The sequence below is a fragment of the Hippoglossus hippoglossus genome, chromosome 14, assembly GCF_009819705.1.
Source record: "Hippoglossus hippoglossus isolate fHipHip1 chromosome 14, fHipHip1.pri, whole genome shotgun sequence".
Classification (NCBI taxonomy): Eukaryota; Metazoa; Chordata; class Actinopteri; order Pleuronectiformes; family Pleuronectidae; genus Hippoglossus; species Hippoglossus hippoglossus.
Genome location: NC_047164.1, coordinates 1,301,078 through 1,315,520, shown reverse-complemented (window position 1 = coordinate 1,315,520; position 14,443 = coordinate 1,301,078). Strand labels below are relative to the sequence as shown.

Sequence of the window (14,443 nt, the reverse complement as noted above, 5' to 3'; positions counted from 1 at the left end):
GTAGCGATAACAAAAACGTACTTATCGGCCCTTACAAGAAAAATAGTAAGGTTTTCTCATTATAAATCAACACTGACTTATATTTATGGTATTTGACATGAAGTTATCGTTAGCAGCGTTAGCTAAGTAATTGGCTCGTCTTTATAATCATGTTATAAGAGAAAGTACTTTACTAGTACTGTTATTCTTTTATTCTATTTTGGTCCTTGTCCCACCAGTTAACATGGAGGAGGCCGGGTTTATGACTCACGGTCTACTGCAGCCGGCCACCAGGGGGCGATCAAGATGTGTTGGCTTCTCGTCATCCATCTTATAAACAGTCTGTGTTTGAGAGTTAAAGTGTTTTCGATCTGACTTGTGAGAAAGAAAGTAATTCAAATTAAACTTATTGACGCACTCAACAAGTTCTCATCTTAATAAAATACAGCCGCTTGTTTGTGAGTTCCTTCAAAAGAAACTCATAAAAACAAACCTGCCAAACCCTCCTGAAGTTTAATTAAATCATAATAATATAATACTAATAATACTTTTTCTGTTTGTTTTTTTTATCATTTGACACAAGAAAACACAAACATACAATATTAAAAAATCCCTCCCTTTGAGAAACTGTTGAATAAAACTCAGACACGTAACAGACCCAGTCGACTGAACATATGGAAAAAGTTAATATATCCAAACACGCCCCCACATGCTAATAAAACTCCAGAGTCCGGCCCCGACTCAAACATCTGGAATTTTAAAAAAAGGAAAAAGGAGGTGTCGTCATGGCAACACAACACTCTCAGGCAAGTCCCGCCTCTTTAGACTTCAAACCAGAGGCCCACATGTGTCTGTGGTTCTAAATGTGGCAGGAAGGCAGGGCTGCGAGTCAGAGGGCCGGGGCAGCAGCAGAGAGAGAGAGCAGGACGGGAGGGAAGACAGCAGCCGGGTCACAGGAGTCCACCAGGCGTCCAGGAAACAGCCAGCGACTCAGGGCCTCCACCAAAAGAGGCGGGAGCACTTTGTTATTGGAAAAGCTGACGAGGGAGCGAGGCAGCGGGGAGGGGAGAGGCAGAGAGTGACTTTGAGCTGGTCAGTGAAGGCCTCACGCAGCTTCTCAGAAACAACCCAGTCCCTGTTCCATCCGCCTGACACCACTTCACTCTGTGCAGCTCACCGGGAGGCAGCGGGAGAAGGAAGGAGGAAACAAGAAAGCAAACATGGTGAGTTTGGATTCGCTGCCTGGTTTGGGCTCATTAACGCTGCTGGTGGGCTGAGCTGCGTTAGTGGACCACATTAAAGCTTCCGCTCTTTTAGTTTCTTTTGGAATAAGATTTAGTTTTTTCTGTTGGTTTCCTCTGAGGAAGGCGAGCAAAGAAAAACCATTAAAGCCACTTTACACGTACGCAGCCCCGGAGACCGAAGCAGTTAAATTCATTTATTTCCTTGGAACTGAGAAAGTTGAAGCTCAGGAACTTTTCTTTTTTCATTTTACCTCCAGTAATGAAATTGTTGTGAAATTGCAGGAACAGTGAATTACTGAGCGTCTCCTGCTGCCTCACACACAATGTGTGGTTTGTGTACACAGAAGAAGAAGAAGAAGGTTGGGTTGACCGCCCCTCTTACCCCAGATCAGTCCCGGCAACACATTTGGTTTCAATTACTTTGTCCCTGAGGGAGACAAGCTGCTATAAATAAGTAACAAGAAGCCGAGTGTGGACAGACGAGCTTCCAGTGTAGAGGAGGAGTGTGATACTGCCCCCGGTGGGAGGGGTCAGCGGCTGCACACTACGTGTGATGTGGGCGGGGGGGGGGGGGATCTCGTTCTGCTTCTGTTTCTGAGGAGCTGAATAAGTCATTTCTGATTGAACAGCTACATGGACGCGTCTCCAGTGAAGGTTTGTTAGGTCCAATCAGAGCTGGATATTGTTTGAAAGTCTTTAGATGAAGTGACGGTTTAGTACGATACACTTTCTGTACGAATAACTTTATCTATAAAACGTGATGAATGGTGAATTACGTGTATTTTATAGTTCTTCACAGTGACATCAACCTGTTCTCTACGTTTTCATACAGAGTTTCTGTGTTCCATGGAATTTGGTTCAGATATTCACGTTCCCCTCAGTGTGACTTCTGATAACCTTGGAGATTATTGCTCGTTCGGGCAAATTTTTGATTTGACTAAATATATTCAAATAGAAACCAGTCCTGCACATTTTCATAGAGTTTTTCTTTGCAGTGTTTTTTCAATCACACCATTCATGCTCTGTCGGCACGGCCATTGGCCAACAACACTTCAGAAAGCAGCCTGGAGACCCGGGGATCAAACCCCCAACTTCCTAGTTAGCGGACAACCCTCTTCGCTTCCTGAGCCGCAGCCGCCCCAACTTTTTATCATGCAACGGAAAATGCAAGAATCTTATTTCTGACGTGTCAGTAACTTTGGTCGCCTTCAGGCTCTCTCACACTTTGCAGCATATTCGCGAGTTGATTCTTCAAACTCATGAAGCAGTGAACATGGTGACATGAAGCGTCATAGGGTCAGAGAACATGGAGGCCGGACTGGTCGAGCTGCCAGTTTGATGTTTCCTTCTCCTCCTGTCACCGGCGACATGACGGAGAGAAATGCCAGCGCCAGTTTTATGATGTTTTGACTCGATGGAAAGCAGCAAACAAACGATCAGACTTTACACATAAATCCTGAGCTTTGATTTCTTGCAGTTAGGATTCATTCAGTGTCCGTGGGTCCGGAGGCTTCAAGCAGATCAATTATAACAATTAAATATTATGATAACACAAAGCTGCAAATCTCATATTTAAACCTTTAGTTTTTATAACAAATATGATGTTGAGGCAGTGAGTTCATGTTTCTCCATAAAAACACTCAGCTTTGTTTTTCCTTCTCTAATTAGTAACAGGAGGAGACGGAGGAAATCCACAGATGCTTTTGTTTCCTGTGAGCGTCCAGCAGATATTTTTAGCCTCTCACATGTTTACACATTCACTACATTTGTCTGAAGTTGTCTCGGCCGTCAGGAAAGCTCCTCGGTCCATTTCCCTCCAGTGTGACTGACGTGCAGCGCAGACCACCAGCTGCCGGACACACGGCAGCTGTCGCTCCACACGGTTATTTTAGGAGCTGAGATATTCCCCCGACCCCCCGACTCACTGTCTCTTCTGTGAGCCCGAGTGTCTGTTACCTCAGCACAGTCGAACCTGCGAATACAACTGCAACACATTCACAGGCACTGACTTCAAATACACAGGAAAAGAAAATATACAGGAGTGAACGTGAATCCTACGTCTCAATGTTCCTGTTTCCACTGAGAACTGTTCCGTCGTTGTTGATGATTCCATCAGCGTGTTAACTCGGACCTGTAGGAGCATCGAACAGCTGATATCATGATCGGGGTTTTAAAGAAGACAGATGAATATTTATTTTGCTGTAGTTTTAAAAAATGCTTTTAAAACTTGTTTCAGTGTCCTTGGTTTTTCCAAAACCTGCAGGCGTCGGTTTTCATGTTGGTTTTATTAAACACTGGTTCAGTTCAGACATGTTGACTCTCTGACTCTCTGACTCTCTGACTCTCTGACTCTGAGACTCTCTGACTCTCTGACTCTGAGACTCTGAGACTCCCTCACTCTGAGACTCTCTCACTCTCTCACTCTCTCACTCTCTGACTCTGACTGCAGTGAGAGCTGTCCACAGTTTGCACTCAGTAGATTTGATCCTCTTCCAGCTCGTCTCTGCAGCCGCAGCAGAGACGAGCAGAGTCTGTTTCTCATCAGATCAACTCAAACCCACCAAGTTGTTTTTTTGCTGTGCTGCTGAACAGACGGCAGACAGAGCAGCAGCGGGATGTGGTTAAAGCAGAAGAGCGTTTTCCTCCAGATGATGATTATTATTTTAAAACTGTTTTAAATGTTTTCATGACGAACAACGTGGTAGTTTTTAGGAGAGCAAGGGTGTTACCTAAAGGGAGGGGGGGGGGGGGGGGAAGTGGAAGATGATAGAAGACAAGACAAAGTTGTTAAAGAGAAGACGTGTAGGAGGGTTATGTACCGGGACTACTTCCTGGTGAGGACTGGCTACTTCCTGTATCTGCACTGGTTGCCTGTTAACTTCCTGTGAAATGGTTAATTGTTGTTTTTTCAGGTTGTGGTTTGTTGGGTCTAAAACTACTGATGTAAACTGTTATTAGTGAGTTTTTAATAGTTTGTGTATCGGTTGGATCTTGATGCTTTGGCTCCACCTCCATGAATCAGCTCTTTGGCACAAGACGGCAGAGTTTTGACTTTATTTATTTCTTTATTTCTGGAACGTAGGAAGAAGTGAAGAGGAAACACATTTTATTTTTCATTATTCCACAAACTGTTGCAGCTCACATTCCCCCCCGACCTCTGTGATCCCTCCCCTTCAGCACTTTGTCCTTCATCCTAGTTTCCTCACATCTTCCTCTACCCCTTCAGAAAGGTTTGTGTTGTTATATTCTTCATTTGAGACGGGCACTTTAAATCCTGAGTCATAATGACATTCAATGAAACAGCTGTGATCTTTGCAGGGGATTTATTTTACAGATCAAATCTTCCTCCATGCCGTGTTTCTATTATTCATTTTATCTCCGCCCTCCCGCAGACAGACGGGGGGGGGGGGGCAAAGCTTCGGGAGGGGGGGGAGCCGAGAGGGCGAAGGAGAGGCAGAGGAGTCTGAGACGAGGAGGTGAAAAGAGGGAGGAAAGTGATGCAGGAGAGGAAAAGGGGGGGATTTGCTGAGCGAGTGATAATTTGGGGATTAGACGTCGGAGCGGGAATCGGGCGAAGCCGAGCCGAGCTCTTCTCACTTCCGCTCGGCAAAGTCATTTCCATGTTTGTGGCCATTTTGCCGGAGGGTAAACGCCGCCTGAGTGCTGGGAACCACGGGGATTTGTTAAAGACACGTAAGGTGGAGAGATGCTGAAATTGTATCCACGGCGACGCACCGACGTGTGTGTTTGCTCAATTCTGTCTGCATCTGTTTTCCTTTCCAAGTAATGAGCTGCATCTGAAAAGCGGAGCGGACACCCGCGGGTCCATCCATCACCGTCCGCTCAGTATTTGTTTTCTGTTGACGAGCGATCCAGACATCACGCAGGTCAATTAAGGGGGAAAGTTCTTCTCGCTGTCATTTCACATCATTACAGCTCCTCTGCCTCAGACCTCCACTAAACTGAGACAAATATAATTAGAGCCGGGGGTCAATCACTGCTTCTGCTGAGATGTGCTCTCACGCCTCAGAATGAATCCAATAAGAACTGAATCTATAAAGAAAGTTGGGATCTGCACTTTGATTTCTTTTCCACCTTTTTCTTCAGGTGTTGATTGTTGATTTGTCGGTTCTCGTTCTATTACCTCGCTGATTGTGCGACGCCGGATTCTATGATTGCAACAACAAATGGGAAATGTTCAAATCATGTTTCTGTATTTAAGAAAACAGAAGAGTTCACTTCCCTCTCAGTTCTGAGGCGTCAAGTTAAAACTCTCAGTAATCAAACCAAGAATTGTTAATGACACAAATCTATTTCCAGATGAACGTGTTTCATGGACAGACTGAGTGGTCGCTCTGCTGGGTTCGATCTGCTGATGGTGTCGCTCTTTGTGCAGTTTGATTTATTTATCAATGAGTTTATTCTGAATCCAGCAAATGGGAATTATTACTGTGGCTGTTAAAGTTTTACTCAGATTATATCAGCTCCAATTTTATGGATTGAAGGAAGTCGTGACGGTTGTTTCTGTGATTTGCTGAATTAAGGTTCACTTTAGTTTAAATGATTTTAAACATGACGGTGGCCCTGAGGGGAAAAACAAAAAATAGTTTCAGAGAATTGATTGACATTCTCTAGAAATCAGTGTTTTCAGATTTGTTATTGAGAAACGTTTGCTCCATCTAAAACAATTAAAAGCATCTATCTGTGATTTTTAAAGGACGAGTTTACAGCAATATCATCTCACAATGTACAAAGAGAAGTTAAATATTAAATGTTAGGATAAATCTGAACCTTTTTTATCTGAAGGGCAGGACCTCCTTGTTCCTCCTCCTTCCTCTGGAACACACAGATTTCTCTTCGTCCTCCATCACTTCCTCTCCTGTGTTTCTCTCTCCTCTCCACTCTCTCACTCTTTCCTTCCTGATATCTGCAGTCTCTCTGTCTCTTCCACTTCTGTCCCTCATTTCTCACTTTCTTCCTTTTGTGTATTTACCCTGTTATTCTTTTCTTTTTTTTAAACTCCATCCCGTCCCTGAGAGACTCCGGCATGACCGATTGGCACTTACCATAAAAATTGTTGTTCTAAATAGTCCCAGACTCCCAAACAACCCAGCGGCGTGCATACAAATGAATGTGGAATGTGCTTGAGAGAAGACGGACAGTTGCAGCTGAGCACCTATAACGGCGCGGTGGATGAGCGTGTTGAGCAGTAAATACCACAGATGTTTACAGGAAACCGTCTTTCAAGTGCAGACGGAAGTCAAAGCCGCCATCAGTCAGTCGGCTCGTGACCCGGCGGTCGGGGAGATTATTGAAAACCGGGTTTTATCCCGAATGAAATTACACTTTACATGAAAAATACTAAAAGGCAGACAAGAGAATCGGGCCGTTACGAGGCTGAGTTATTCTGAGCTCCACAGAAACGTGCAGTTACACAACATGTCATCCCAGTGTGACCTTGCTCAGACGATGTGCTGCTGACCGTGTGCTGCTGGCACGACTCTGCGATCCAGAGCAACGGGAGAAACCTTCATCATTAGGACGACATTCTCTCTCAACGCCTTGAATATTATTACAAATCACTGAACCCACATTAACGTGTTTAAACTCTGGCTAATGTGGAGATTTATTATTAATACACAGTGTTTTTATACTACGCTGTTGGCTTGGCAACGTGGATTTCTATGAATAAGCAACTCCTCAATACGATAATAACGTTTGACACATTTAAATTTACAAACAGATTAAATTTGAGGATTATCACAGAGACAAAGGGTTCGAACACGACAGGAAGTTGAACATTTCACGTCGGTTAAATCTTCTCTCGCTCCAGAATCCTCTGTGGAGGTGCTTTTTTTTTTTTTTAATCAAAGCACATTTCAACTCCAGAGCTTCAAAGTTAGCAGACAAATCTTCACACTTGGTTTCCAATCCCACGCCGAGAAGCGTCCAAACCTTTGACCCGGTGTCGTCTAATGGTTCAAACTAAGAAGACGCTCACCCTGGGTGGTCAAATCTACGACTCCAGTATCTCACCTTCCTCTAAAGACGTCTCAGGATCCTGAAGGACACTCGTCACAAAGCACTCAAACTGTGTATAAATGATAAGATATGAAAGGATTATCTTTCTTTCTTCCATTGTTCTTTTCCAGCTTTACTTTTGGTTCCTCTCTTTTGACGAGTGTCATGTTCCATCAGGTTCTGAGTTCCTCCTCTCGGCTGCTGCAGCGCCGCAGGTTCAGTCGGTTTCTTTATCTGTTGCCACTTGTGCCACAAACCGAAGGGCCCTTGTCTCTGTGAAGCACTTTGGGTAAAAGTGCTCTTGAAAAATAAATGAAATGAGCTTCCGTGCAGCCGGCGCAGGGAAGGTGGATGCTGGTCGATAGTTGGTGAGTTTCAGCTCAGACTCATTCTTCTGTTTATGAATCGAGGACCATGAGGTCTGTAATTATTAAAGTCTTTTCATATCGTGACTGGTGACGGCAGGAGGCTGGAGGAGGAGCTTCCACATTCCAGCAGTGGAGCTCAGTGTCAACGCAAAACCTGAAATCAATGAATTATTTACAGTTCACGACTTCACATGAGATGTTCCCAGACCTGCACTGATGTTTGGAAACTTTCCAGATGTTCTGTGTGTGAGAACAAATGTCTGAGTCAGTGTCTCTGGACATTTTCTGGATCTTCTCCTGCAGCCTCCTAGTAAAATGTCTGTAAAATGTTCCTGTTGTTGTGAATGAGTCGGACCCGAATTGTCTGAATTGTGGAGACCATAAGGTATTCTCAGATAATGAGCGGTTACCAAGGAGAGCACAGGGCAGCTGCGTCCGTCATCAACAGGTCGAGCTGTTAGCCGCCTCGGCTGTCGATGGTTTTACTGGTTTCTACAATTTCTTCACCAGTAGTGAACAAATAAGTTAATGAAGAGTATTTAATTGTGATTATCCGGATAACAGTGACCTGCAGAGTTTGGTTTCAGGCTGTAGCCAGAAGAAGTGGCTGTAAAATGATCCTCTGCTGGCGCCCAGCACCAGCTTCAGTGGATGAGTTGTTTTCTGAAAGTTCAGATCAGTAGTTGTTCAGATCAGTAGTTGTTCAGGTCAGTAGTTGTTCAGGTCAGTAGTTGTTCAGGTCAGTAGTTGTTCAGATTAGTAGTTGTTCAGGTCAGTAGTTGTTCAGGTCAGTAGTTGTTCAGGTCAGTAGTTGTTCAGGTCAGTAGTTGTTCAGGTCAGTAGTTGTTCAGGTCAGTAGTTGTTCAGATCAGTAGTTGTTCAGGTCAGTAGTTGTTCAGGTCAGTAGTTGTTCAGGTCAGTAGTTGTTCAGGTCAGTAGTTGTTCAGGTCAGTAGTTGTTCAGGTCAGTAGTTGTTCAGGTCAGTAGTTGTTCAGGTCAGTAGTTGTTCAGGTCAGTAGTTGTTCAGGTCAGTAGTTGTTCAGGTCAGTAGTTGTTCAGATTAGTAGTTGTTCAGGTCAGTAGTTGTTCAGGTCAGTAGTTGTTCAGGTCAGTAGTTGTTCAGATCAGTAGTTGTTCAGATTAGTAGTTGTTCAGGTCAGTAGTTGTTCAGATCAGTAGTTGTTCAGGTCAGTAGTTGTTCAGGTCAGTAGTTGTTCAGGTCAGTAGTTGTTCAGATCAGTAGTTGTTCAGGTCAGTAGTTGTTCAGGTCAGTAGTTGTTCAGATCAGTAGTTGTTCAGATCAGTAGTTGTTCAGGTCAGTAGTTGTTCAGATCAGTAGTTGTTCAGATCAGTAGTTGTTCAGGTCAGTAGTTGTTCAGATCAGTAGTTGTTCAGATCAGTAGTTGTTCAGGTCAGTAGTTGTTCAGGTCAGTAGTTGTTCAGGTCAGTAGTTGTTCAGGTCAGTAGTTGTTCAGGTCAGTAGTTGTTCAGGTCAGTAGTTGTTCAGGTCAGTAGTTGTTCAGGTCAGTAGTTGTATGAAGATGCACGTGAACGTCTCAGTGAAATACAGATGATTGACTCATTGATGAAACAAGAAGAGAAAAACTTTGTTCAAGTTTTAAACGTCTTTAAGATCATGGTTACATTTACCCGACATATGGCGACACATCCACAAACCAACCAGGATCCTTATGCTAAAACGACCTTCCCTTTTGCTGTTGCAGTTAATTAAATTAAACACATTAAATATTTAGAAATATGCACCATGTGAGCACAAGATGCACTTAAGTAATTAAGGTCGTAAAACAAGATGTTTTTGTACAGGAGAGATGCAGAGCTACAGTAAATAATGCAGAACACGTCTTAGTAAAATGTTGTGACGTAAATCAAATTAGTGGATGTTAATCAAATCACCAAGAAACATGAGGTAAACTTTTAAAACACGGGGGGGGGGGCAGTTACCTTTTTCATGAGGTTGGTAAAGAACAGTCAGAAGAGGAAACTGCCCCGTGATGTTCTGCAGATGCTTGTTATGAACCTTAGTTTCCAATAAGTTAATAAGAATAAATTATATCAAGGAAGAAACAATATCTACATCTGATGACTTTCAATGCACTTCACTTCACTTCACTTTTCATATTTACTTAGGTCTTACAAACTTTCCTTATTAGGTTTAAATAAATGTCTGTGTTTGAGATGCAGCAGCTTCCAGTCTTCACTTGTTACTTGATGAATTCAGTCTCTTTGTTCTGAGCACATAAGCTGTGTTCCTGGACTCCGGCGTGAAGCAGCCCTGTGTCATGTAAACGCTCCCGTGTCCCACTTCAACACGACTGAAGCTACATCCCGGGAAGGAGCTGCTGGCTCAGAGAAAGAAGAAGTGGCTGCTCCGCTGCCTCGCTGCCCGTCACTTCAGTGTTTCCTTGGTATTACACAGGGATTGACGGTGATCCAGAAAATATCAGAACCCTGCTACTGGCTTAGCTGCGCGTCCGTTGGCTGGATCTCTGCCTATTGGACGAGTCCGCGGGGGATTTTTCAGAGGAAGCTTGTGGATTTTCAGGGGCTCAACAAGATGGCACACAACTTCTCCTTCCAAAAGCAGAGTAAATAAATATTAATCTCACAGCCTAAGGCAGCGTTCTGGAGACGGATCCTTGGAAGCACGACTGTGGTGCTTGCTGTGGGCTTCTCTACTTCTTCTGAGCTCCGCAGGGGGTTCGACCAACCGAAAACAAACTGTCAGCCTCTAAATCCCGGGTTCTGTTTATCCATAAAGCCACATTGAAGAATAAAGAGTATTTGCAAATTAGGTTTTCTGTCAATATTGCAGGAAAAAGAAGAAAGAAGCAAAAAAAGGCAGTTCTAGAAATCATCATTTCAAAGTGTTCAGGCTGCACTTCTTCAAAACACTTTGACCTCAGCTGCGTAAACTCTAAACTCGCTGTTGTGGAAAAGTCGTGGTTTGGTTTGGGCCCAAAACTATTTGGTGCGTCCTTGAGTTTGGAGAATTGGAGACATTTGTTTTTATTGTTGTGTTGAGTAACTTAAGAAGAAGAAACCGCGACTTGTGGGTTTGAATTAAGTTATTGCAGCAAAAAGATCAGAATCATTGCAAAGAAGCTTCATATACATATACATAAACATATGGAGTCAGGCTGCACATTCAACTTCTCACACACGGTCAAACAAGCAACGCTAACGAGGGCGAACAACCGAGCATCAGTTAGCATCAGTTAGCATCAGATGAGTTGGAACATTTGTGTAACGTGTATTGAAAACAGTTTCTTTCCATCGCTGGAAACAGGAAGTAAAAGAATGTACTTTAATATCAGGGCTTGTTAATGTTCCTGTTCCTGTAAATTTAGTTCAATTCACTGAGTTATGTATTTTTTTTAGCTTTTGCCTCTAAGAAATCTGTATTTTGTATTTATCTATAAACTTAATTGCATGTGAACATTAATTATCTGTGAAAAAGTTCTCAACAGAAACGCTCTGCAAATAAAGTTCTGGTTGTTATTATTCAGCACCATTAGTTCCCCCCGGGGCTCCGTCCACCGCCGAGCGTATGAGTGTTTATGGTTCATGACACAATTATGATTAAGCTGTTAGCCTCTCGTAGCGGGGGAGGGGGGGGGGGGGGGGTAAAGAGAGACGGAGAGAGGAGAGAATAGAAAACGGAGAGAGGGAGAAAGAGAGAGAGGGAGCAAGGGAAGGAGACAGGCAATTTAGCATCAGTGTCTCTCTCCCGGGACGAAGGCGAGCGGCGCGGCGCTGACCTGTCACCGTGTCGGGTCTGATCTAAGAGGACGCTCGACATCTCTCACACAAACATTCACTCTTCTTCTGTTTCCTCCTCCCACACAAGTCTCCTTCCCTCTCGCCAGCTTCCATTACAGCAGCACTTGAGGTTTAACTTTTCTTTTTAATTTCCTCTCGAGCGATGACAGATAACTGTGTCACTTAATGAGGCCGATGGGTGGACTGATTGATTTAAGTGTGCTTTCTCACACGGTGCCCCGGCCGAGTGTTTTCTACCAGACACTAAACGGAAAGAGTCGAGTGACGGAACGTGATGAACGGCTCCAGAGATTCACCGAGAAAAACCCATTTACATAAGAGGAATGAGCTGTGACGCTGGATTCGGGGTTCTCGTGCTTTTACTCTGTATTTTACAGAAACTAAAGTCTATTAAAAAGCCATTAAGCACTTCACTAACTCAACGTAAGTAACTTCCGGAGTGACGGCCCGTGATGGTTCAGCGGTTTGGACCACGGTCCTCTGGGATAAAGCACGGGACTCGTACTCGTGTGTCAAATATCGTGGACGTCCCGCTATCGCTGTTTTCCGGTTAGGAATTAATTTGCCGTTCCGACCACAGCGGTGAACAAGGCCACATAGTGATTTAATTACACAGGCCAGAGATATAGTGTTTACTTTAATTAAATACTTCCGCCTGGACGGTTGTGTTCACCTCCGTCTGTTAGTTTGTCGGCAGGATGACGCAAAAACTAGATTCTACAGTTCACCGTCACATCACCTGACTGACATGAAGTATTGGATAATCTATTGTAGGTAATTGGGAAGAGTTTATAGAGTTTATAGAAAAAGCTAATTGGTAATTAACCATCGGACAATTCAAAGGAGGAGACGCCCCCTAGAGGTCGTCGTCAACAAGTCCATCCTTGAAACTTGATGGAACATGGGCCTGAAATGAACTTGACATTGATCCGTGAAGTGTTTTGACATTTTCTCTGATTTCTCAGGGAATAATTCAAGGATCATAATGAAGAAAATCTGGCATATTTAGAAATCTGATGTCTATGAGTGTGTGTACTTTGATTAATAATTGAAGTGACAGTTGGGCCTCCGGGCCGTATGAGAAGGTTTGCCTTGAGTAGCCTTTAGCTGCTGCTGTGGAATGTTAATCGCAGTAAATTCTTTAGCAGTGGAGAAGAAGTTGAAGATTGGAAAAATGCATCTTCCAGCAGGATATTGCCCAATGGCACAAAGGAAGAGTCGTCACCCGAACTTCAGAAACATCAGAAACCTGCTGGAACTTTTTACATCCAAAGAGAAACTGTGTGAATTTACATTTCTGTAAATGTGACAGAACATATTTAGGAAACGTGGAAGCCTCTTTACGCTGGAAAGAGTGATTGCTTCCATATCTTACTGCGTCCGTGTCCAGATTCTGCCGTCGCTTCCTGTTTCCACCCCCTCATTCCTCAGCTCCCTTCATACGACACCCCCCACCATCCTTGTCCTTAATGCTTAAACCCTCTTCATCTCTCCTGCCTCTCCGAGTAAGCTCCGGAGGGTTTTGTCCTCTGCCTGGTTGAAGTCCGACGCATCTTAATCACCGCAGGGTGCCGATCCAGGCTCGCAGCTCGGCGCTGTCACTCCCCCGTCGTCTCTCCGGCTGAGAGTGATGTGTTCAGGTGTGTTTCTCTCTGCGCCCGCTCTCCCTTTAAATCCAGTCATGATTGAACCTTTTTAACTCGATAATAAAGTCGTGCAAACAGAGGAGCCAGTTCGCTCCGGTGACATTAAAGATTAAGTAAATTATGCTCGCTAAGCATCGCCTCAGGGTTTACAGGCTTAGCACGGAAAGGTAGATGTGTGATGAGGATCCAGACGCTGGTGCCACCTTGTTCTGATAATATTTATTTAATGTTTATACAGTTTTAATTTGAGTTGGGGGAGGTAGTGATTAAGTATTTATCTTGTGCGCCCGTATGTGGAAGTATGTGTATTCATACATTTCTTAACACGGAGCCCGGGAAGAGAAGCTGTTGCATCATAACCGCTGATGGGAATCTGAAATATTAAAGGCGTGTGGCAATAAAACAGTAACCGAGAAAGGAACTACAAGACCTGAGTGTATATATGCATTAATAAAAATAAATGAGAAAGTAGAATGTCACTCAGTAGAGCTCATGTCTGCGCTGAGGCCCAGTTGTCCCCTTAAATTCAATCAGGCTGCACCACCTCACAAACACTCGTAGAAATCACTTCTCTCAATGTGTCTTCTCATCTCGATCCAAGAACTCTTCTCTGAGAAATTGGCCTCAGAAAGTTTGAGATTGTGAAAATACACTCAAATGTAATTAGTTTATTCCACCAAGTTCAGTGTAAATACGTTGAGTAGCTCTCGTGTAATAAAACCAGGTCCTTGTACGTCTCAGAGCTCTCGTGTGTGATTGGATCTCGAACGCAGCCTCAGTGCGTTCACACCTGAACTCGGAGCTGAACAGAAACTAAACAAGAACTCAATCCAGACATGAGAGAAACAAACAAAGTGACACTTGAGTTGCACTAACCCAGAATTCTTCTTTATGATAAAACATCTGAGATATGAGAAGCTCCCACTGTCTCCAGTTCCCTCCTCGACTAAACTGTGAAGTGACAAAGCTGCTTTCCATCGCTGCCCTGACCTGATGCCGCTCGTCTCTGTGGATCTAGAGCTGGGATCACGTCTGTCACACAGGCTCCGACAGATGTCCTCATCATGAGCTCCACAATATGCTGCTGACGAGCACGTTGAACTATTTACATAAACGGAGAGAAAACCACAGAAATTCCTCCTTTTCTTTCCTCGTTTTCAGTTTAAATCTCTGAAAAGCAGCGCCGTCGGATCCGGAGCAGATTCATTAGCGTGTTTGCTGTGATTCTTTGACCTTTCCAGTGTCTGTGAGTGTGAACTGCGCACGTCTCGTCTGTAATGGGCCAGAAAGCAGCTGCCGAGTGTGTGTGGCCCCGGTGTTAATGAGGAGAAGAGCCACCGCGGCTCGGAATAACACTCGAATAACTCTTTATTTACAGAGAACG

The 14,443-nt window shown here is 44.0% G+C and overlaps 1 protein-coding gene across 2 annotated transcripts in view; it reads left to right on the top strand.

Annotated features, from left to right (window-relative positions):
* sgcd (sarcoglycan, delta (dystrophin-associated glycoprotein)) overlaps positions 1-14,443 on the top strand; it is a 200,941-nt gene that overhangs the window by 108,681 nt on the left and 77,817 nt on the right. Inside the window, exon 1 of one of the 2 annotated variants that reach the window (XM_034607495.1) lies at positions 923-1,202. The exons of the other annotated variant lie outside the window; for it this stretch is intronic. Coding sequence (XP_034463386.1) covers positions 1,200-1,202 — 3 coding nt within the window. The 5' untranslated portion in view covers positions 923-1,199. Of the gene's footprint in view, positions 1-922; positions 1,203-14,443 lie in introns of those variants that run through there. 2 annotated transcript variants of the gene reach the window in all.